We start from the raw sequence: 27,064 nt of genomic DNA on the forward strand, positions 1-27,064 counted from the left end.
ATTATATTAATAATAAAATATTAAATATTATTACATATATTTTAAATATTTTTTTAAAAAGTAAAAAAAATTGAAAAACAGCTAATTTTACAATAATAAATTGAAAATTATTACAAGAAAAAAGTAGCAATTTTCCATTAAAAAAATCTTTATATAATATTATAAATAAATAAAAATTAAAATAAATAAATTAAAAATATTACAAGAAAAAAGTCATCACAAAATGAGTAAAAAAAGTAGCAAAAAGTATATTATATAATATATTATATTATATTAATAATAAAATATTAAATATTATTAAATATATTTTAAATATTTATATATATAAGTAAAAAAAACAACAATTTGAAAAACAGCTAATTTTACAAGAATAAATTGAAACTATTATAAGAAAAAAGTAGCAATTTTCCATTAAAAAATATTTATATAATATTATGAGGAAATATTGTGCAATTTTATTAGCATAGAGTTGAGATATTCAAGAAAAATAGACTTTTATGAGAAACATGGAAAATTTTAAATATTATTATATTAATATATAGTATTATATTAATAATAAAATATTAAATATTATTAAATATATTTTAAATATTTATATATATAAGTAAAAAAACAACAATTTGAAAAACAGCTAATTTTACAATAATAAATAGAAAATTATTACAAGAAAAAAGTAGCAATTTTCCATAAAAAAATCTTTATATAATATTATGAGGAAATATTATGTCATTTTATTAGCATAGAGTTGAGATATTCAAGAAAAATAGACTTTTATGAGAAACATGGAACATTTTAAATATTAAATATTATTATATTAATATATATTATTATATTAATAATAAAATATAAAATATTATTAAATGTATTTTAAATATTTATATATAAAAGTAAAAAAAACAATTTGAAAAAGAGCTAATTTTACAATAATAAATTGAAAATATTACAAGAAAAAAGTAGCAATTTTCCATTAAAAAAATCTTTATATAATATTATGAGGAAATATTGTGCAATTTTATGAGAAACATATAAAATTTGTAGTAATATATTTTTTAAGTAAAAAAAACGACAAATTGTTTTTGTTTTAGGAAAATGGGATGGGGAGAAAATGTCGGAATAAATTTACAAAGATGATTTCATATTTTTATTATTATTTATATTATGCTATATATAATTTATAATAATTTAATTATATTATTATTATTATTATTATTATTATTATTATTATTATTATTATTATTATTATTATTATGAATAAAAATCAAATGTTTTCACAAATTTTCATGTGTGGTTTGAACACCCCCGGTCTACGTGATCACAACCCGCCGCCACCACAAATAGATTGCGGTCCTGTGGCAAATGCTGCTGAATAAAATGTAACAAAGTGGAAAATGAGAGAGAAAAAAAATTCCCAGCATGAAAGGATGACTAAATATTCCCTGCACGGAAGTCGTCCAGTGAAAGGACAATTACATAAAGCCAAGAAGAAGAAAGGCCACGGCGGCGTGAAAGAAAGGAGATATTGTAGCGTAGAGCGGCGAGGTCCGGCAGCTAATAGCGCTAATAGCGCTAACCAACCTCCAGCAGCACCCGGCCCACACGTCCCCCTGGTGAGGAACAGATGCGAAGCGAGAGGAACAAATGGAAATCCAACTGGAAGCCCACACACACAACCAGAGCGACCAGTCCGCCGCCTGTGCCGTCCGTCGCAGCTCGCCTACTCGCGCACAGCTTCCTGTCGGGCGGCGTGTGTGTGTGTGTGTGTGTGTGCGAAGAGCAGAGCTTGTTTGCTTTTTGGCCGCCATGTTTGGATGCATCGCACACAGCTGGTTTTTTTTTATTATTATTTTTTAAGAATTCTGGGGGAAAAAAGTCCGTTACAGTCTGCTTGCACCGGGGCCGAGTGCGGTAGTGATCTTTGTGATGCAGTTACTGCCCCCTATGGGACTGGAGTACAATGCCTACCTCCCAGAAACGACTTATCATTTAATATCATTTAAACACATTTATTTTAAATACATTTTAAATAAATTTCAATGAAAATAATAAAAAAAAAATATGCAGTCATTTTTCAAGAATAAAGTCAAAATATTGAGAAAAAAAGTCATAATTTTACAACTATGGCATCATAATATTACAAGGAAATTTCTCATTTGTAATATTAGGAAAAACCCAAAACAACAAAATGGTCTTTTTTTGGAAACTTTCATTGCAGAAAATTGTAAAAAAAAAAAAAAATAATAATAATTTTTAAAAATTTTAATAAAGTCAAAATATTATTTGGATGCAGTCATATATATTTTAATTTCTTTATTTTTCACTGTTAAGTGTCTTTGAGTAGTCTGAAAAGCGCTATACAAGTACAATGTATTATTATTTTTTTTTAATTATTATTTTAAAAATTATTTTATTATTATTATTATTTTTAAAATCAAAGCAGGGAGAATTCTGGGAAGTTGGATTTTAAAAACAAACTAAATTTTAACATAAAAAATTACTCATCAAGATGGAATACAAAATATTTTTATTATATATAATAAATACAAAATATTATATTATATTTATATATTTTTTGTAATATTATAGGAGAGCCAAAACAACAAAATTGTCTTTTTTTTGAAACTTTCATTGCAGAAAATTGTACAAAAAAAAGTAAAAATTTGTAAAAATTTTAATGTTTGCAAAATAAAATTTATTATTATTATTATTATTATTATTATTATTATTATTATTATTATTATTATTATTATTATAAGAATAACATTTACAGGAAGAAAGTTGCACACTTGGAAAATAATAAAACAGAAATGGATAAAATTGTAAATTTTGTAAAAAAAAAAAATGCAAACAATTGTAAAAAAAAAAAAAAAAAAAGTAAAGAAATGAAAATATTTTTTTAATGTTTGCAAAATAAAGTTAAAATATTATTGGGATACAGTCATATAAATTTTTATTTCTTTTTTCTTCACTCTTAAGTGTCTTTGAGTAGTATGAAAAGCGCTATACAAATAAAATGTATTATTATTATTTTTAGTATTATTTTATTATTATTATTATTTTTTTTTTTTTATTATTTTATTATTATTATTATTAGTATTATTAGTATTATTATTATTATTTAAATCAAAGCAGGGAGAATTCTGGGGGAAAAAAGTCCCCGCCAAAATAAGGCCAACCTCCATCCATCCCTCCATCCATCCGTGCCCCCCCCGTCCCTCCATCCTCCCCTACCTGCTGTCCCCAGTCGACGGGGGCAAAACTTGGCGGCAGATGTTAAGTTGGCTCTGAAGTGCCTCCCCGGGTCCCGGCGCTCACCGACAACGCAGTCAAAGCACATTACATGTCTTTATTTGCGCCCGGGGCCACTTCGCCACTGCAGCTGTGTCCACCCCCACTCTACCTTTGGTGTCCAAGGCCCCCGGGCTCTAAACGTGGGGGCGGAGGGGGACCAAAAAAACATCTCTGTCTCTCTTTTCTGCATGTGCTGGAAATCCAACAGTGGCTTTGGACTGTGTGAGAGTTTTGGCTTGGGGGGGGGGGGGGGGGGGGGGGTTTGGGGGGGGGGGGGGGTGCCCGTGGGAAAGATGGAGGGCGGCGACCCGTGCCGAACAGATGTCGCTGACAACCTGCTTCCTTACACCTGTACGAGTCCCGGGACCTCGGCGGATGAGGCGCGTTGAAACATTCATGACCCGGGAGGGTTCCTGTCCGCCATCAAAGCCGCCCCACCCCCCCCCCCCCCCCACCCCCCCCCCCCCACCACCACCACCTCACTGTGATGCACCCCCCCCTTCCATGTCATGTGACATCCACATACACCGTTCCTCACACTTTCAACTTCAGGGACTCCAATTGTTATTTTATAGCATCATATGGCGTCAAAGCGATTGTAGTTGGGAACGGATATTTCCCTGAAACTTACCGATGTTCTACTGCTCATTACTAAAGAACGGAAAAAGATAAAAACAAACTGTTGCTTTCTGATGAAACACGGGAGTCTAATCTATGCATCCCACAGGATGTCATTCAGTATGGGGTGTCCAACATGCGGCCTGGGGCCCATTTGCAGCCGGCGGCACATTCGAAAAATATAATCTAAAAAAATAAGTTGTTGTTTCTGTCAAACATAACGGATAAAAGTCTTTGATATTCGTAAAAACTAAGGATAAAGTTATCACCTTACCAGAATAAAGTCAAAATATTATGGAAAAAATTTTTTTTTTTGGGGGGGGGGGGTTAAATTTTAACCAGAAGTTGCAATTCTCTGAAAATAAACTTATAATATCATAAGGGAAAAAAATGTCATTACCAGCATAGAGTTGAATTATCAAAGAAAAAAAATTAAATATTACCAGAAAAATACCAAAATAAAGTTGTAACTTTTTTTTTAAAGAAAATTAGTTTGGGGAATTTAAATTTAGAAAAAAAATACAAATGCATTTATGAAAAAAGTTGACATTTTTACAAGAAAAAAATGTCATTACCAGCATAGAGTTGAATTATCAAAGAAAAATTGTAAATATTACCAGAAAAATACCCAAATAAAGTTGTAACTTTTTTTTTTTTTTTTTTTTTTAGAAAAGTAGCTTGGGGAATTTAAATTTAGAAAAAAAAATACAAATGCATTTATGAAAAAAGTTGACATTTTTACAAGAAAAAAATGTCATTACCAGCATAGAGTTGAATTATCAAAGAAAAAAAAATCATATTACCAGAAAAATTACCAGAAAAATACCAAAATAAAGTTGTAACTGTTTTTTAAGAAAATTAGCTTGGGGAATTGAAATTTTGAAAAAAAAAAATACAAATACATTTATGAAGAAAGTTGAAATTTTTACAAGAAAAAATGTCATTACCAGCATAGAGTTGAATTATCAAAGAAAAAATCGTAAATATTACCAGAAAAATACCAAAATAAAGTTGTAACTTTTTTTTTAGAAAATTAGTTTGGGGAATTGAAATTTTGAAAAAAAAAAAATACAAATACATTTATGAAGAAAGTTGAAATTTTTACATGAAAAAAATGTCATTACCAGCATAGAGTTGAATTATCAAAGAAAAATTGTAAATATTACCAGAAAAATACCCAAATAAAGTTGTAACTTTTTCTTAGAAAATTTGCTTAGGGAAAAAAATACAAATACATTTACGTTAGAAAAGTGTCTTTGAGTATTTTGAAAAGTTACATAAAATGCATAAAATAAATAAATAAATAAAATGTATTATTATTATTATTATTGTTATTATTATGAAGAAAGTTTACATTTTTTAAGAATAAACTTCTGAGGTAAAATAATACTTTAAATATTAAACACGGGACATATTATGCAAATTTTTCGGCCCTTTGTGTTGAGTCGTGCACTCCTATAGAGCAGCTACACACAATAACCGACACACAAAGCTTTCTAGATCTACCAGAATCTGCACCTATTCCAGATGTATTTACTTGGATTTCCAAAACCTAGAAAGGTTTCTCCAACATACCTGGTCCGCCGAGGTGGGTCGCATGAGGGACACGCGGTCGTACTGCCGTCGCATCAAAGCCCACAAGGCGTCCAAACGACCCTGAGGGAAGGAGAGCGACCTTGGTTTTAGGACCAAGCAAAGAAAATGGATTTTCCTAAAGCAGTCCGCACCTTGATGGGCGTGTACCACTTGTTCTCGGCCCGGTGGTAGGTGCGGGGGGGCTTGGAGGCGGGCCGCTTCACCATGGGCTCCTCCGCGTCCTCGGGCATGGACACCACCGCGTTCTTGGCTTTCTCCAGGCGGGCCCCTTCTTCCGTGGAGCCCCTCTCGCCCCAGCGCACCTGCATGTGTAGCGTTGCCCGGTGAGACGCCATTTTGGGGGGGGGGGGGGGGGGGTACATTTACAAAAGGTCATTCAATTGCAACCCACTTATTTATTTCTCATTTGGAATTATTATATTTATATATTTGTTACTTTTTTTTGAAGTTATTCATTATTGAAACTATTGATTTCATTCTTATTTATTGCATATGTATTTAAATATTTTATCATTGTATTTAAATCATTTAAAGCCATTTGTATTATTTTTATGCTTTTATTGCTTTTTTATTTTTACACTATTATTTAACTCATTTTTATTTTATTTTTATTATTACAGTTTTACATAATTTTCAATATTTCTTTTAACTTTATTGAAGTCATTTTAAATCATTTTAAGTCATTTGTATTATTTTTATGCTTTTATTGCTTTTTTAACCTTTTTATTTTATTTTATAGCCGTTTTTATTTGTAATATTTTTACACTATTATTTAATTCATTTTTATTTTAAAAATTGTGGACAGTTTTATGTAATTTTCATTAATTTTTTTTTACTTTTATTGAAGTCATTTTACTTTTATAATTTTTTTTCACTTTTACTTAAGTAGTTATTTATATATATATATATATATATATATATATTAATTTAAGTCACTTTTATCCTTTTATAAATATATATTTTTATATTGTATATTTTCTTACATTTATATCATATTTATTTGTATTTGTAGATTTGTATGTCGTTTAATTGTTATTTATTGCATTATGTATTTATATATTTTATAATTGTATTTAAATCATTTATAGTAGTGTATTATTTTTAAGCTTTTATTGTTTTTTTAATTTTTACAATTTTATTTAAGGCGTATTTATTTGTATTATTTTTACACTTTTATTTAACTCATTTTTATTTTTAGAATTGTGAACACTTTTTATTAATAATTTTTTTCATTATTTGTATTATTTTTATACTTAGGTAATTTTTATTTTTTTACTTTTATTGAAGTCATTTTATTTTTATAATTTTTTTTCCCACTTTTACTTAAGTCAGTTATTTTTATATATTTTAATGTTTTGATTGTAGTCACTTTTATCCTTTTATAAATATATTATATATTTTCTTAGATTTATTTATATTTGACATCTTATTTATTTATTATTATATTATTATTATTATTATTATATTATATTTCATACACATTTTTATAGTCATTTGTATTCATTTTAAGTACACTTTTAAGTCCTTTTTAGCTGTATTTTCCACCATTTCTAACATTTACTAAAGTAAAGCACCAAATTGGTACATTTGGGCAGCCCCGACGACTGGAGGTTCGCGTACGAGGTGCAGGTTTCTGGTCCCAAACAGGTCAGTCACGTCTGGATCTGCTGCAGGCGGCGGACCCACGGGTCCCTCCTTCCCAGCAGCGTGAGGACGAACCGAGTCTCCAGGGAGACAACGGAGCGCTAATCACACTCACACGGGGGGGGGGGGTGCGAACGCCGGGTTCAAACGCAACGCATCACATCTGCTGCGAGGAGGCGCTTCGGAAGACGAAGAGGTGAGTAATTAGCGCCGCCCCTTCCGAGCTGCAGGTTACGCCGTGACAATCGACAACAGCTTTCCGCCATCATCAAGGAGCCTCCATCGTTTCGTCATGAATAAAAGATCTTCTCAACGCCTTCTTTGGATTGCTGGCGGCGGCGGCGGAAGACGTTTTGCCCGCGCGTGACGACAGGTGGATGTCGATCAAGCAGCAACACGAAGAAGAGAGAGAAGGTATGGAAGCTCCACGGGAAGAACTACAAAGTAGAAGCTCCCCGAGGATGCTGGGAAATCCCTGCTATGGATTCATATGAGCTCACAGGAAGTGATGGTGGGGGGGAGGGGCTATGGAGATGTCATCTTGACGGCGCCTCAATCCGTCATGGCGGCGATGACGTGACGCGATGGGGACTGGACGGCGAAAGACAGCCTGTCATGTCAAAGTCGTCAACATCGAGACGGACGGACGGACGGGCGGACGGGCGAGCGAATGGTCGGCGAACTCGACAAACTTCTGGCAGCGGAGAAAAGGCCGAGCATCAGCGCTTTGCTTTTGTCTTGACCCGCTTCAAGTTGACACACATGACTCCAACGCCAAGCCGCCCACCAACCAGCCCCCCACCCGCCCGACCCCACTGGTGGTGGTACGCCACTCGCGTTCAGAGTGGTGTGTTTTTTTGGCGTACAGTTGTTTGGGCAGCACATGTCATCACATCATCGCCATTTATAGTCTTTTTTAATATTTTCACACTTATTTCAGTCATTTATTTTTAGTATATTTTTTATATATTATATAATTTTTTATATTGTATATTATATTTATTATATTATGTAATAATATATATTATATTGTATATTATTTTATATATTATTATATTTATAATATATTATTATATATTATATATTATTATTATTTATATTTTCTACATTTTTACATAATTTTTATTATTTTAATTCTGAAGGGAAAAGCCCAAAGAGAAAGAATTTTGCTTGTATTTAAGTTATATCCTTTTGTATTATTTTCAACACTCTCATTTAACACATATTTACTTTTAATAATTGTAAACACTTTTACCTCATTTCTAGACTATTAAGTCATTTCTATTTTTATTTTTTTTTACAATTTTAAGACATTTTTATTATTTTAATTTTGCTGTTTTTACACTGGTATTTAAGTTAAGTTATACCTATTTCTTTTACACTTTTATTTAAGTCATTATTATTTTTTAAATTATTTTCTACACTATTATTTAACACATTTTTACTTTTAACAATTTTAAACACTTTTACGTTATTTCTATTTTTATTATTTTTTTTACACTATTAAGTAATTTTTATTTATTGTTTTACCCTTTTAAGACATTTTTATTATTTTAATTTAGCTATTTTCAAACAGGTATTTAAGTTAATTTATACCTATTTTTTACACTTTTATTTAAGTCATTATTATTTTTTTAAATGATTTTCTACACTATTATTTAACACATTTTTACTTATCATCATTTTAAACACTTTTACATCATTTCTATTTTTGTTATTTTTTTAGACTATTAAGTCATTTTTATTTATTTTTTTATTAATTTTAAGATTTTTTATTTTAATTTCGCCATTTTTACACTGGTAGTTGTTAGTATACTTATTTTTTTTACACTTTTATTTAAGTCATTATTATTTTTTAAATTATTTTCTACACTATTATTTAACACATTTTTACTTTATATATCCTGTTGGTATTATTTTCAACAATATTATTTAACACATTTTTGCTTATAATCGTTTTAACCACTTTTACGTCATTTCTATTTTTTATTATTTTTTTACACTATTAAGTCATTTTTATTTATTGTTTTACCCTTTTAAGACATTTTTATTATTTTAATTTAGTTATTTTTAAGCTGGTATTTAAGTTCATTTATACCTATTTTTTTACACTTTTATTTAAGTCATTATTATTTTTTTAAATTATTTTCTACACTATTATTTAACACATTTTTACTTTTAACCATTTTAACCACTTTTACGTCATTTTTATGTTTTTTTTTTTACACTATTGAATCATTTTTATTTATTGTTTTACACTTACTACATTTTTATTATTTTAATTTAGCTATTTTTACACTGGTATTTAAGTTATATCTATTTTTTACACTTTTATTTAAGTCATTATTATTTTTTGAATTATTTTTTACACTATTATTTAACACATTTTTACTTTTATGTCATTTCTGTTATTTTTTACACTTTTAAGTCTTTTTTATTCATTTTTTTACACTTTTATTAAGTCATGATTGTTTTTTAAATTTTTATGAATTTTTTTAAATGTTTTTTTCCTTCATCCATGTATTTATTTATTTTACAGTATTTACATTTTATAAGTAGTTTTTTTTACACTTCCTTTTATATTTACACATTTGTACACTTATTGAAATACTTTATTTATGTATGTAATTTTACTTACATATTTTATACTTTTACTGCATTTAAATAATTTAATTTAAAAAAAGTAATTTAGTACTATTATAGTCATTTTTAACCATTTCAATAAATGGTTCTTTATATATTTTCTACTTTTATTGAAGTGATGAATAGTCATTTTATTGTATCATTAATGTATTCATTCATGTCTGTATTTCTTATAGTGATGTGTATTTATGCTGGTCAATACTCCAGTAGGGGGGTCTGGGCCCCTGATGGGTTCCCATGGGTTGGGGAAGGGTCCCCATCCCCACGAGGGAACGCTCACCTCCATGCGCTTGATGCCTCCAGCTCCTCTTCCTCCGTAGTAGGAGGCGTCAACCGTCGGCCATTTCTTCTTGGCCAGCGGCTCGGGCTCCTGAAATCGAATATTGGCTCAACTTGCTATGCGGCGGTGATATTCACGGCAGCGGTACTCACGGGTGGCGGGGGTCGTGAAGGTGGGGGGCGGTGGCGGCGGGTCTTTGATGACCTGGATAAAGAGAGGAGCGTGTCAGCAACGAGTCCATCAGGAGATGTCGGCGAAGGCACGGTGTCGTGACGAGAGGCTGACAGGTGACGGGCGACTGAGTCAAAAATAGGAACCGCCCCCCCCGCCCCCACGCCCCCCACGCCCCCCACGCCCCCCACCCCCTCCTTTGCTGACTACTGATTACAAGGATTGTAAACCAACATCACCCCCCCGCCCCCTCGTGTAAATATAAAGGAAAGCTGAAAATCAACTTGTTGACGGGGTGGGGGCTGGGGGGGGGGCGTCCCGTTTGGCTCTTAATTAATTGGACGGGGTTCAGTGCTCCCATGCCTCCCCCCCCTTCCCGCTCCCCGCTACCTCAATCACAAAGTCCTAAGGAGTTAATTAGCTCCAATAAGATGGTGAAAAAGGGGGGGGGGCGGCGTCCCCCGGGCGGCCATCCAGCCCCAGTCTGAGGGGGAGCACGTAGGCAGTCAGTCACAGACGCCGACGTCTTTCCTTTGACGAGGCGTGAGTGGCAGCTCGCCAACAACGCTTATTTAACACATTTTTACTTTTAATAATTTTAAACACTTTTACATCATTTCTATTTTTGTTATTTTTTAGACTATTAAGTCATTTTTATTTATTTTTACAATTTTAAGACATTTTTATTATTTTAATTTTGCTGTTTTTACACTGGTATTTAAGTTAAGTTATACCTTTTTTTTTACTTTTATTTAAGTCAGTATTATTTTTTTAATTATTTAACACATTTTTACTTTTAATCATTTTCAACACTTTTACGTCATTTCTATTTGTATTATTTTTTACACTACTATATTATTTTTATTTATTGTTTTACACTTTTAAGACATTTTTATTATTTTAATTTAGTTATTTTTAAGCTGGTATTTAAGTTAATTTATACCTATTTTTTTACACTTTTATTTAAGTCATTACTATTTTTTTAAATTATTTTCTACACTATTATTTAACACATTTTTACTTTTAACCATTTTAACCGCTTTTATGTCGTTTTTATTTTTAGTATTTTTTTTCCACAATTGAGTCATTTGTATTTATTGTTTTACACTTTTAAGACATTTTTATTTAGCTATTTTTTTACACTATTATTTAACACATTTTTACTTTTATGTCATTTCTATTTCTGTTATTTTTTTAACTTTTAAGTCATTTTTATTCATTATTTTACGCTTGTTTTACGAGGCGTGAGTGGCAGCTCGCCAACAACGCCATCCCGCTCCCGGACAGGATGCCTCTGCCGGACTTTTATTTTGACGACGTGCGCATCCGAGCACGCCGGGCGAGTCTGACACCGACATTTGTCACATGTCACACAACCTTTCCCCCGCCGAAACATACGTGGCGTCTCCGAGATCATTCTTTATGCTACATTCCATACAACACAGAATTTTTTTAAATCACTTTTATGTCATTTCTATTTTTAGTATTTTTTTAGATTATTAAGTCATTTTAATTTATTTTTTTTTACACTTTTAAGACATTTTTATTATTTTAATTTTATATTTAATTTTGAGAGATGGATTTGCTGTGGTGACCCCTGAAAGGAAAAGCCCAAAGAGAAAGAAGATGAATTTCGCTTCTATTTGTTATATCCATTTTTTTTATTTTCACTTTCATTAAATTATATCTATTGTGTATTATTTAACACATTTTTAGTTTTAATCATTTTAAACACTTTTACGTTTTTTGTTTCTATTTCAATTATTTTTTATAATAATATTTTTTTTTCATTTCAATATATTTTTTTACACTATTAAGACATTTTTATTTATTTTTTTACATTTTTAAGACATTTTTATTTATTTTTTTTACATTTTTAAGACATTTTATTATTTTCATTTTGATATTGAGGAGATTGATTACTTTTAATAATTTTTTACAAACTTTTAAGTCATTTCAATTTTTATTTTTTACACTATTAAGACATTTTTATTTTTTTTTTTACACATTTTTATTATTTTAATTTTGATACTGAGGAGATTAATTTGCTGTGGCGACCCCTGAAGGGAAAAGCCCAAAGAGAAAGAAGATAAATTTTGCTTCTATTTAAGTTATATCCATTTTTTAAAATTAATTTTTTTAACACATTTTTATTATTTTAATTTTGATATTGAAGAGATTGATTTGCTGTGGTGACCCCCTAAATTATATCTATTGTGTATTATTTGCTATATTATTATTTAAGACATTTTTCATTTTAATCATTTTAAACACTTTTACGCTTTTCGTTTCTATTTTAATTATTTTTTATAATAATATTTTAAGAACTTTTAAGTAATTTCAATTTTTATTTTTTACACTATTAAGACCTTTTTTTTAATTATTTTCAACACTATTATTTAACACATTTTTATTTTTAATAATTTTAAACACTTTTACGCCATTTCTAGACTATTAAGTCATTTTTATTTTACACTTTTGAGACATTTTTCTTATTTTAATTTCGTTATTTTTACACTTTTATTTAAGTCATTATTATTGTTTAAATTATTTTTTACACTTTTATTTAAGTCATTAGTATTGTTTAAATAATTTTTACACTATTATTTACCACATTTGTACTTTTAATAATTTTAAACACTTTTACGTCATTTCTACTTTTAATATTTTTTACACTATTAAGTAATTTTTAGTTTATTTTTTTCACGTTTAAGACATTTTTATTATTTTAATTTTGATATTGAATTTTGCTTGGATTTAAGTTATATGCATTTTTTTAAATTATTTTCAACACTATTATTTAACACATTTTTACTTTTAATAATTTTAAACACTTTTACGCCATTTCTAGACTATTAAGTCATTTTTATTTTATTTTTTTTACACTTTTGAGACATTTTTCTGATTTTAATTTCGTTATTTTTACACTGGTAATTAAGTTAAATGAAACCTATTTTTTACACTTTTATTTAAGTCATTATTATTGTTTAAATTATTTTTTACACTTTTATTTAAGTCATTATTATTGTTTAAATTATTTTTTTACACTATTATTTACCACATTTGTACTTTTAATAATTTTAAACACTTTTACATCATTTCTATTTTTAATATTTTTTACACTATTAAGTAATTTTTAGTTTATTTTTTTACACGTTTAAGACATTTTTATTATTTTAATTTTGATATTGAATTTTGCTTGGATTTAAGTTATATCCATTTTTTTTTTATTATTTTCAGGCCTATTATTTAACACATTTGTTTTCCAAAGTGCGTACCGGGGCCTATGTGCGGCCCACGACTCTTTTTTTATTGGCTCTGGCACATAAAACAAAAAACTAAAAACTGGAAAACTAAAACCGCAAAAATGAAAAAAATCAGTTGTCATATTGCAAGAATGAAGTCAAAATATGAAGAGAAAAAAAATGTGCCATCTACAAAAAAGTCCAAACTGAACTCCTAGCTTGCCGCCGCTAATCATGGCAGCCTTCGTGAGACCACGTTTGGCCAAATGAGGATCGGCGGTTTTATCTTTTTGAGCCTGAATATACGGACGATGAGCTGCAGGTTTTAGAAGCTGAGCCCGCAAGAAGAAGAGATGTTGGGGATATTAGTTTCAACTGGATCCAGATAATCGCCCCCGTCCCCCCGTCCCCCCGTCCCCTCCCCACTCCCTGCAGACGGATTGAAAAAGTAGTCTTATTGGACACTTTGGTTGAGTTTAGGCCTGATTCCTTCCAATAGGAAGACAAAGACATTTATTTACTGTCTTCCAGCGAGGGGGCGGGGTCCACTCGGGACTGACAGCCAATCACATGGCACATATAGACAAACAACCATTCACACTCACATTCATACCTATGGACAATTTGGAGTCGCTAATTAACCTAGCATGTTTTTTTTTGAATTGGAAGGAAACCGGAGTACGAGTAAACTCCGCAGAGATTCGAACCCAGGTCTTCGCCATCTCCTGACTGTGTGGCTAACATGCTAACATGCTAACATGCTAACCACTTGTCCAAATGCAAAATTTTTAAATAGTTCAAGGTATTATTCATTCATTCATTCAGTCAGTCACTGGGGGTGCTGGAGCCTATCCCAGCTGTCTTGGGGCGAGAGGTGGGGTCCACCCGGGACTGGTGGCCAATCAGCCAATCACAGGGCACATTCATACCTATGGACAATTTGGAGAGGACAATTATGTGTGAGGAAACTGGGAGTCCCCGGAGAAAACTCCACACAGAGATAGCTGAGGATGGAATTGAACTCGGGTCACTAACCACTCGACCACCGTGCAGCCCAAGGTATTATTTTTGTGAATAAATATATTGGTACAGTTCTACTTTTTTTTTGGTTTTTTTTTAGTTAGGAACTGATATTTTCCTGAAAGTGACCTATATGTTTTTACTGCTGGTTACTAAAAAAAAACGGTAAACTCAACAATGAAACACAGGAGTCAAATCTTAACAAAATATTCGGTGTGCCTTGAAGGAGGAGTCACAGTCGTCTAAAAATGGCCGCTAGTGAGTGGTTGTCTTTTGAAAAATGGCCGCTATTGAACGAGTTCAATGCTCCCCATTTCCATAATACTACTCAGCAAAAGGGGAAAGGACCTTTTGTCCATAAGTCATCCAAGAAAGCGTGTGGTGGCTGCTTATGCATTTGCTAAATTGCTTTTGCGGAGCGGTGGTGGGGGGGGGGGGGGGGGGGTGCGAGTGGGGGGGGGGTGGAAAGAGCATATCATAGATCCTAACAGCTGTTTCCCACACCGTAAAACGTCGGGACGCCATCACACGCCGTCGTCATTAGAATGATGAAAAATAATCAATTAGGGTTAATTAATTCCTCTTTGACACGCGGGCGCTTGTAAAGCAAATCCGGGCAACGGCGACCTTTCCATACGCTGCCCAACATCATTCCCACCACACCTTACGCTCGCAGGATTACCCCCCTACCACCCCTCCCCCGCTTGCCCAGTAATTACCGAGCAGATTTTCGGGACATATTGTGGGATAAATACGGCATCGCACAAATGCTCTTTCCCGGCTACCTGATGGACAGATGTGTGGAGCGGTACTTTGATGCGTAATTAAAATCCGACTAACGACTAAAACCACATGACAACACGGGGGGGGGAACGGACGGGGCCACGTGGGAACGTCCATGACCTGCACACGGGTGGGTGGGATAACGTGATGGTCGTCCAAGGGTCTAAGGTCAGACACCGGGATACCGTAGAAGGCTTTCTTGGCCCGATCTGTTCAAAACCATAGGTCACGTGGAAGGTTTGTGGAACTGGTTCCCAACTGGTTTCGATAATCCTTAGTCATTGGTTTTTGTACGTTTACGTATATTTCACCCAATCAGTGGAAGGTTTGTAGAACTGGTTCCCAACTGGTTTCATTTCTTATCAAATTAATCACAGTTTTCAAATTAATCAGGATTAATCACCATTTGTAACTGTGTGTTACCGTTTTTCATGAAGCGAAAGATAAATGACAGCATATTAGCATATTAACATATTAGCATATTAACAAGTTAAGTTAATTAAGTGATTAATCAATGATCAATGAAGGAAGTCATAGCAAAGTTTGACTTTAGCAACTTTTACAACAAGAACAGATTTTTTAAATCAAATTAATCACAGTTTTCAAATTAATCAGGATTAATCACCATTTATGTCCAAAAGTGCATCCAATTCCTACTGATGAAGGAAGTCGCAGCAAAGTTTGACTTTAGCAACTTTTAGAACAAGAACAGATTTTTATCAAATTAATCAGGATTAATCACCATTTGTAACTGTGTGTTATCGTTTTTTATGAAGCGAAAGATAAATGACAGAATATTAGCATATTAGCATATTAGCATATTAACAAGTTAAGTTAATTAAGTGATTAATCAATGATCAATGAAGGAAGTCATAGCAAAGTTTGACTTTAGCAACAAGAACAGATTTTTTTATCAAATTAATCACAGTTTTCAAATTAATCAGGATTAATCACCATTTATGTATCCAAAAGTGCATCCAATTCCTACTGATGAAGGAAGTCGTAGCAAAGTTTGACTTTAGCAACTTTTAGAACGAGAACAGATTTTTATCCAATTAATCAGGAATAATCACCATTTGTAACTGTGTGTTGCCGTTTTTCATGAAGCGAAAGATAAATGACAGAATGCCGTCATATTAGCATTAGCATATTAGCATATTAGCACTAGCATATTAGCATTAGCATATCAGCATATTAGCATTAGCATATTAGCATATTAGTATATTAGCATACTAGCATACTAGCATACTAGCATACTAGCATACTAGCATACTAGCATATTAATATATTAGCATATTAGCACTAACATATTTGCATTAGCATATTAGCATATTAGCATATTAGCATATTAGTATATTAGCATATTAGCATATTAGCATGTTAGCATATTAGCATGTTAGCATATTAGCATATTAGCATGTTAGCATATTAGCATGTTAATATGCTAACATGTTAGCATATTAGCAAGTTAAGTTGATTAAGTGATTAATCATAGATCAAATTCATTGATGAGTGATGAATAAAATGACTTTGTGCTATTAACGAGCTACTTTGACAGCCTTCAATGATAAATCTTGAATTAGCTTGAGCAAGATGGACTTCCATCGGTCTGAGAGATATCTGTTGGACTTGGACTGACCGCACCAGAATTCAAAAACGGGTGCCACCGGAGTCCAGCGCACTTTTATTTTGACAGCGTGACTCATGATTAGCACATCAAGGAGGGGGGGGGGGGGCGTCCAAAAGTGCATCCAATTCCTACTGATGAAGGAAGTCGTAGCAAAGTTTGACTTTAGCAACTTTTAGAACGAGAACAGATTTTTATCCAATTAATCAGGAATAATCACCATTTGTAACTGTGTGTTGCCGTTTTTCATGAAGCGAAAGATAAATGACAGAATGCCGTCATATTAGCATTAGCATATTAGCATATTAGCACTAGCATATTAGCATTAGCATATCAGCATATTAGCATTAGCATATTAGCATATTAGTATATTAGCATACTAGCATACTAGCATACTAGCATACTAGCATACTAGCATACTAGCATACTAGCATATTAATATATTAGCATATTAGCACTAACATATTTGCATTAGCATATTAGCATATTAGCATATTAGCATATTAGTATATTAGCATATTAGCATATTAGCATGTTAGCATATTAGCATGTTAGCATATTAGCATATTAGCATGTTAGCATATTAGCATGTTAATATGCTAACATGTTAGCATATTAGCAAGTTAAGTTGATTAAGTGATTAATCATAGATCAAATTCATTGATGAGTGATGAATAAAATGACTTTGTGCTATTAACGAGCTACTTTGACAGCCTTCAATGATAAATCTTGAATTAGCTTGAGCAAGATGGACTTCCATCGGTCTGAGAGATATCTGTTGGACTTGGACTGACCGCACCAGAATTCAAAAACGGGTGCCACCGGAGTCCAGCACACTTTTATTTTGACAGCGTGACTCATGATTAGCACATCAAGGAGGGGGGGGGGGGGCGTCCAAAAGTGCATCCAATTCCTACTGATGAAGGAAGTCAAGATTTTTATCAAATTAATCAGGATTAATCACCATTTGTAACTGTGTGTTACCGTTTTTCATGAAGCGAAAGATAAATGACAGAATGCCGTCATATTAGCATATTAGCATATTAGCACTAGCATATTAGCACTAGCATATTAGCATTAGCATATTAGCATATTAGCATATTAGCATATTAGCATATTAGCATATTAGCATATTAGCATATTAGCATATTAGCATGTTAGCATGTTAGCATATTAACATATTAGCAAGTTAAGTTGAATAAGTGATTAATCATAGATCAAAATGGACTTCCATCGGTCTGAGAGATATCTGTTGGACTTGGACTTGGACTGACCGCACCAGAATTCAAAAACGGGTGCCACCGGAGTCCAGCGCACTTTTATTTTGACAACGTGACTCATGATTAGCACATCAAGGAGGGGGGGGGGGGCGCGTCCAAAAGTGCATCCAATTTCGCCGGGAATGGTTTGTAATTTGGACGCGGCAGTCATGTGCTTCCAGGCCGCGTTCGCCTTTGATTCGGTCCGAGTGCCGTGCCGTTTTGTGTTTAATTTCCAAATGAACGACAAACAAAGAAATTACCGCTCCACACAGCTTGCGCGACCTCTCGACTGGCGTGGAGCCACACGAGGAGAGGAGGGAGGGGGGGTGTGGGGGGGTGAAAGAGAACGAGCCGGGAAGCGTGGCCTCGTCCCGACCGGCGTATCCTGGCAGACTGGGGGTTTAAATATTAACAAGGCACACATGGCCCTCCTCTTGTGCCGCGTCCCTCGGTGGAAGGCAACAGCAGCTCCCTCCACCAAGACAAACACGGCGGCGGCCAGACATGCTGCAGGGGGTTTACATTTTAATGCCTTTGTTGGTTTTCCAAAATATGCTTCCATCGCATCCTGGATGCCCGTCCCTTCAGGTCCACAACGCCAGGTGACGTCTATCACGACCGGGAGGGGGAGGGGGAGGGGGCGGCGGCGGCGGCACCGGCGGAGGGCGCGTTTGCGTTTATCACAAAAAACAACCAAAAAAAAAAAAAAAAAGAAAAATCATCGACACAGGAAAAGACCGCCATCTGTGCCCCCCCCCCCCCACATCATAATCTGTTGTGGATTTTTCTAAAGTGGCTGCGACTGTTTTCCAAAGGGCCCGAGGGCAGAGAGAGTTTAGTCTTCCACAAAGAACTATAGGCTATGCCAGGCCTGAGATGGGGGGGGGGGTGAGATGGGAGGGGGGGGGGTCCAAAGCGCTTTTTAATTGGCCCGCGGCACATTCTAATTATAATATTATGAAAATGGACAAAATCTGCAGTCATTTTACTAAAATATGGAAAGAAGAAAGTTGTAATATGACAAAATAAAGAACAATAAAGTTGACACTTGCGTGATTATTATTATATCATTATATATATTTGTATTATTATATTATTAATGTATATATTTGTATTATAATATTATTATATTATTATTATTATTATTCCCGTTTCCACAGTTTCCTCTGGGAAAATAAATGATGGATAGGAATTCAGCAGATTTTTTTTCTATTATTTTTTTCGGGATTATTATTATATTAGTATATACGTATATTTGTATTATATTATTATATTATTATATTATTATATTATTATATTATTATATTATTATATTATTATATTATTATATTATTATATTATTATATTATTATATTATTATATTATTATATTATTATATTATTATATTATTATTATTCCCGTTTCCACGGTTTCTTCTGGGAAAATAAATGATGGATAGGAATTCATCAGAATTTTTTTCAATTACTTTTTTCGTGATTATTATTATATTAGTATATTATTTGTGAATATTTATTAATTTTTGTATCCGATATCACGGACATTCATTTATCTTGGAAAAATAATAAAAATAATAATGTAATTTTTTAAATGAAATAAAATAAAAAATATATTGGAATAAAAAATATTGAAAAATATTGAAAATAATATTAAAAAAATATTGGAATATTTATAATACAATATTATAATTATATAATTATATATTATATAATATAATTATATTATAATACAATATTTGTAATACAAAGCTGGGATTAAATATACACTATATACAGTTCAGAATATAATGTTAAATATTTTAATATAATATATAATAACAATATTATTATTATATGATATATTGTCAAAAAATATTAAAATATTATTGTTATATATTATAATATAATTTATAATTTAATATTTATAATATTTATATTTTTTCCACTGGCTTAGCAGACGATTTTTCCGCTTGTAGCCAAAACACAGCAACAACATCAAAGTTGGAGCGCTGGCGGCGAGCGCGGCACATCCAAATCCGACAAAAAGTGCAAACAATCTCCGCGCTTACTATTAATCGCACGGCTCCCCCAGGTAACGCCGACGCCGCCCCCGCCCCCCCCCCCCAACACAAATAAAAGATTTTGTTCGCTTCCGTGCAATCTGTCGTACGCTAATCGCTGCCATCTTTTTGTCGAGTGACTTTGTGAGATCACACTCACTTCCTGTTTCGGCTTCTTTGCTGGGTGTTGCTAGGTGATGGAAGCGCCGTGGGGGGGGGGGGCAAATGGTCTGTGGTCTTAACACATTCACAACATGTCACAACGGAAGGCTGATTTTTTACTTTGAAAATGGGATTGTTTGCTCTATTGGAAGCCCCGCCCCCATTGATGTTTGAGCCAATCAGGTCTCTTCCTGATCTGGCCTTCCATTTCTGGTGTTTGTACGACATGTCAGAAATAATATAATAATATAATTATTATATTATTATATTATTATATTATTATATTATTATATTATTATATTATTATATTATTATATTATTATATTATTATATTATTATATTATTATATTATTATATTATTATATTATTATATTATTATATTATTCCCATTATCTCTGGGAAAATAAATGATGGATAGGAATTCAGCAGAATTTTTTTCAATTATTTTTTCCGTGATTATTATTATTCTATATATTTGTATTATTATATTGTTATTATATTATTATTTTATATATTATATTATTGTATGATTATATCATTATATTATTATTCCCGCTTCCATGGTTTCCTCTGGGAAAATAAATGATGGATAGGAATTCAGCAGAATTTTTTTAAAATATTTTTTTCATGATTATTATATTATTATATTATTATATTATTATATTATTATATTATTATATTATTATATTATTATATTATTATATTATTATATTATTATATTATTATATTATTATATTATTATATTATTATATTATTCCCGTTTTCTCTGGGAAAATAAATGATGGATAGGAATTCAGCAGAATTTTTTTCAAATATTTTTTCATGATTATTATATTATTATATTATTATATTATTATATTATTATATTATTATATTATTATATTATTATATTATTATATTATTATATTATTATATTATTATATTATTATATTATTATATTATATCATTCCCGTTTTCTCTGGGAAAATAAATGATGGATAGGAATTCAGCAGAATTTTTTTAAATTATTTTTTTGTTATTATTAAATTATTAAATTATTAAATTATTAAATTATTAAATTATTAAATTATTAAATTATTAAATTATTAAATTATTAAATTATTAAATTATTAAATTATTAAATTATTAAATTATTATTCCCGTTTCCACGGTTTCCTCTGGGAAAATAAATGATGGACAGGAAATCAGCAGAATTTTTTTCAAATATTTTTTTTAATTATTTTTTTCATGATTATTATATTATTATATTATTATATTATTATATTATTATATTATTATATTATTATATTATTATATTATTATATTATTATATTATTATATTATTATATTATTATATTATTATATTATTATATTATTATATTATTATATTATTATATTATTCCCGTTTTCTCTGGGAAAATAAATGATGGATAGGAATTCAGCAGAATTTTTTAAAATTATTTTTTCGTGATTATTAAATTATTAAATTATTATAATTAATTATTATTCCCGTTTCCAGGGTTCCCTCTGGGAAAATAAATGACGGACAGGAATTCAGCAGAATTTTTTTCCATAAAAAAATAAAAATGTTGTTGATTTCCAGTAAACCACCAGAGCTCCTTGTGTTGGTTTAAGTCTGCGTCGCATATTGTCGTCATAGTTTTGTCGTCCTGCCGCCATCTGTTCCTCCCTCCCAAACTTTGCTACATTTGCCGACAGATGAAGCGGGAACCCGCCTTTGCCAACCAAGGCGCTCGTACGCACGGAACACGGTCGCTCGCCACGCAGGCCAGACTCACCACGGTGCAGCAGAGGGGCCAGAACCACCACGTGAGGGCCAGAGCCACCAGCGCCAGCAGCACCAGGATGACGATGCCCACCGCCAGGCCGTCCGACTGCGAAGGCACCACCAACATGTCATGGCTGCTGTTTTCCAAAGAAGCGGCGAAGGAAACACACTCACACACGTGGACGCCGTGATGGTGTAGGCGCTGCTGATGAACGACTTGCCGTTGTTCAGGCTGATGAGAACGTCCATGGTCCTGTCAGGAAGGGAAAACGTTTGCATCAGGCCTTCATTATGGCACAGGAAACACAACATTCACTCCACATTGTTCAAAGCAGAGGGAAAATATGGCATTCCTAACACCTTCACGAAACACCATTGGAAGTCTCTTAAAGCATCTGGGAATTGGGGGTATTGCGGGGGTGGGCCCAACAATTGGTGTTCTGTTAGGAATGGAATATGTTCCTTCTGTCAGGAATGGAATATACTCCCTCTGCCATGAACAAGCCTTCAACAGGAAGAACATATTCCATTCCCGACAGAACACCAATCGTACTGTCAGGAATGGAATATGCTCCCTCTGCTATGAACAAGTCTTCAACAGAGGGAACATATTCCATTCCTGAAAGAACACCAATCGTTCCATCAGGAATGGAATATGCTCCCTCTGCTATGAACAAGTCTTCAACAGAGGGAACATATTCCATTCCTGACAAAACACCAATCGTTCCGTCAGGAATGGAATATGCTCTCTCTGTCATTAACAAGCCTTCAACAGAGGGAACATATTCCATTCCCGACAGAACACCAATCGTTCTGTCATATTCCATTCCCGACAGAACACCAATCGTTCCGTCAGGAATGGAATATGTTCCCTCTGCTACCAAGAAGCCTTCAACATGTCTTGTTCAGAGCAGAGGGAATACGTTCCATTCGTAATATTACCCTCCCCTATCGACAAGCATTCAGCATAAGGAAAATATTCTATTCCACTCGTTTTCAGGGGGACTTTGGGTCTCTTGGGAATGCAACATGTTCCCTCTGCTAAACCTCAAGCATTCAGCAACAGACGGAAAATATCCCCATAAAACCAGAACACCAATTGTTCCGTTAGAAATGGAACTACATGTCTTCAACAGAGGGAACATATTCCATTCCTGACAAAACACCAATTATTCTGTCAGGAATGTTATATGCTCCCTCAGCCATAAACAAGTTTTCAACAGAGGGAACATCTTCCATTCCGAACAGAACACCAATCGCTCCGTCAGGAATGGAATATGCTCCCTCTGCCATGAACAAGCCTTCAACAGAGGGAACATATTCCATTCCCGAGAGAACACCAATTATTCCGTCAGGAATGGAATATGCTGTCTCTGCCATTAACAAGCCTTCAACAGAGGGAACATATTCCATTCCCGACAGAACACCAATCGTTCTGTCAGGAATGGAATATGCTCTCTCTGCCATTAACAAGCCTTCAAATGAGGGAACATATTCCATTCCCGAGAGAACACCAATTGTTCCGTCAGGAATGGAATATGCTGTCTCTGCCATGAACAAGTCTTAAACAGAGGGAACATATTCCATTCCCGACAGAACACCAATCGTTCTGTCATATTCCATTCCCGACAGAACACCAATTGTTCTGTCAGGAATGGAATATGCTCCCTCTGCTATTAACAAGTCTTCAACAGAGGGAACATATTCCATTCCCGACAGAACACCAATCGTTCTGTCATATTCCATTCCCGACAGAACACCAATCGTTCCGTCAGGAATGGAATATGTTCCCTCTGCTATTAACAAGTCTTCAACAGAGGGAACATATTCCATTCCCGACAGAACACCAATCGTTCCGTCAGGAATGGAATATGCTCCCTCTGTTGAAGGCTTGTTCATGGCCGAGGGAACATATTCCATTCCCGGAAGGACTTCCCCCCCCGTAGAAACACAAGACCGCACATAACCGCCAACCATCCATAATAACCTCCCGTGAGCCGACGAATGACAGTCGGCCATCAGTGGGCCGAACGGGCGAAGACGCGCCCGAACTCGGGAGGCGGCGTCTGTTGTCATGGCAACCGGATCCCGGAGTACAACAATGGCAGCCTTTTTTTGTTTGTGATGCAACTCGTGAAGGAAAAATGTGAAACGAGACGGTTGTTTTGTTTTTGTCCCCTCGAGGAACCCGACCCGGGGCGGGGTTGCGGAATGGAATATGCTCCTTCTGCTATTAACAAGTCTTCAACAGAGGGAACATATTCCATTCCCGAGAGAACACCAATTGTTCCGTCAGGAATGGAATATGCTGTCTCTGCCATGAACAAGTCTTAAACAGAGGGAACATATTCCATTCCCGACAGAACACCAATCGTTCCATCAGGAATGGAATATGCTCACTCTGCTATGAACAAGCCTTCAACAGAGGGAACATCTTCCATTCCCGAGAGAACACCAATTGTTCCGTCAGGAATGGAATATGCTGTCTCTGCCATTAACAAGCCTTCAAATGAGGGAACATATTCCATTCCCGACAGAACACCAATCGTTCTGTCATATTCCATTCCCGACAGAACACCAATCGTTCCGTCAGGAATGGAATATGCTCCCTCTGTTGAAGGCTTGTTCATGGCCGAGGGAACATATTCCATTCCCGGAAGGACTTCCCCCGCAGAAACAAAGACTGCACATAACCGCCAATCTGTGGGGGAAGTCCTTTCGGGAATGGAATATGTTCCCTCGGCCATGAACAAGCCTTCAACAGAGGGAACATATTCCATTCCCGACAGAACACCAATCGTTCTGTCATATTCCATTCCCGACAGAACACCAATCGTTCCGTCAGGAATGGAATATGCTCCCTCCGTTGAAGGCTTGTTCATGGCCGAGGGAACATATTCCATTCCCGGAAGGACTTCCCCCCCCGTAGAAACACAAGACCGCACATAACCGCCAATCATCCATAATAACCTCCCGTGAGCCGACGAATGACAGTCGGCCATCAGTGGGCCGAACGGGCGAAGACGCGCCCGAACTCGGGAGGCGGCGTCTGTTGTCATGGCAACCGGATCCCGGAGTACAACAATGGCAGCCTTTTTTTGTTTGTGATGCAACTCGTGAAGGAAAAAGTGAAACGAGACGGTTGTTTTGTTTTTGTCCCCTCGAGGAACACGACCCGACCCGGGGCGGGGTTGCGGGTTTTAAACACACGACGATGGCGAGCGAGAGAGAGAGAGAGCGGCGGGCATCAACAAGTTGGGTCAAAGTGCAAAAGTGGCGTCGGAATATTTAAGCGAGTACTAAATAAAAAGGAAGGCGGGATTTCGAGTAATGGCCGCCCGGTCTGCTCGCTCATCTGTTCCGATCCACGGGAGGATCGGCGGGCCCAGGGCGCCGCCTGGGGCCCAAATCCAAAGCAAAGAGACCTTTTCTTGTTATTATTCCGCACGCCACACACACACACACACACACACTTTTCTTCTATTCTTTTTTTTTTTCCCGAGCGGAGGATTTGAAGCGTTTCGGCGGTACTCCGTATCCGGAATTCTCATTAAAGCAGCGGTAATTGGACGGGGCATAATAGACATATGGAAATTGCGGTGCCGTTCATCATTAGTGTTTTAATTGCGCCCATTATGGCGTCAGCGTTTGGACCCCTCTAAATAAGTCATAGGGGTTCATGAGGCTTGTTACCGCGCCGCGGGTTAACGTCCTCGCCGCACGCCGACGCTGACGGCGCCGGTAATGAGCACTTCCTCTCTTTCTATGCCGTCTCTTTTTTTTTTTTTGTTCGTTTGTGCGCAACTCCTTTATGCAAATGAGGCCGCAGACACAGAAGAGAAAAGACTCACACGCTGAAATAAATCAAATATTATTATGTATATTTTGTTTAAAATACCATCAGAAATATTAGTCGACAAATGATGATAATAAAAAAATATGGTATAAAATGTTATACTTGTAATGCTGTTATTTGACAAAAATAAATATGCACACGTTTTTAAATGTCATCAATTTTGCCCATTTGCAATTTTACCGCTAAAAGTATAAATAAAAAGCAACTAAATAAAATATATAGTATATACAATATCATCGTGTCAACAAAAAAAATTACAACAACAATAATTATTATTATACGTTAATCAAATTAACAGGAAAAACTGTATATTATTTATATATATTTATGTAAAAAATAAGAATTACAATTATAAATAAGAATTAGTATAAATAAGAATTAGTACCATCACTATAATATAATAAATAACATATTAAAAATATATTAAAAAATATATCAAATATAATATATAAAATAACAATAAAAGAATTATTGTATAATAACAGTAATATTTGTTCCAAATAATTATTACAATATTATTGTATAATAATAATGTAATAATAATAAGTACTAGTAATTATTTTATCATTCTAATTTCTAATATATATATATATATATATATATATATATATATATATATATATATATATATATATATATATATATATATATATATATATATATATATATATATATATATATATATATATATATATATATATATAATATAGTATATACAGTATCATCATGTAAACAAAAAAATACAACAACAATAATTATTATTATACTTTAATCAGAATAAACAGGAATAAGATTGACATATATTATTATATTATTTGTATATATTTATGTAAAAATAAAAATGTGAATTATAAAAATTTGTATAAATAAGAATTAGTACCATTACTATCATATCATAGTATACAATAGTATATAGTAATAATAGTATATACAGTATCATCATGTAAACAAAAATATAACAATAATTATTATTATACTTTAATCAAATTAAGTAATAATAAAGAATAAGATGTATATTAATTATATATATATTTATGTAAAAATAATAATTAGAATTATAAATAAG

The 27,064-nt window shown here is 33.4% G+C and overlaps 1 protein-coding gene across 1 annotated transcript in view; it reads right to left on the reverse strand.

Moving 5' to 3' along the window:
• Positions 1-27,064, reverse strand: part of antxr2a (ANTXR cell adhesion molecule 2a) — an 87,248-nt gene that overhangs the window by 28,592 nt on the left and 31,592 nt on the right. The window contains 7 exon segments of the mRNA XM_058069994.1: positions 5,482-5,562; positions 5,634-5,804; positions 10,070-10,159; positions 10,222-10,248; positions 10,250-10,273; positions 22,153-22,248; positions 22,317-22,395. Of these exon segments, the coding sequence (XP_057925977.1) occupies positions 5,482-5,562; positions 5,634-5,804; positions 10,070-10,159; positions 10,222-10,248; positions 10,250-10,273; positions 22,153-22,248; positions 22,317-22,395 (568 nt within the window).

Source organism: Doryrhamphus excisus, chromosome 4 (genome assembly GCF_030265055.1).
Source record: "Doryrhamphus excisus isolate RoL2022-K1 chromosome 4, RoL_Dexc_1.0, whole genome shotgun sequence".
NCBI lineage: Eukaryota > Metazoa > Chordata > Actinopteri > Syngnathiformes > Syngnathidae > Doryrhamphus > Doryrhamphus excisus.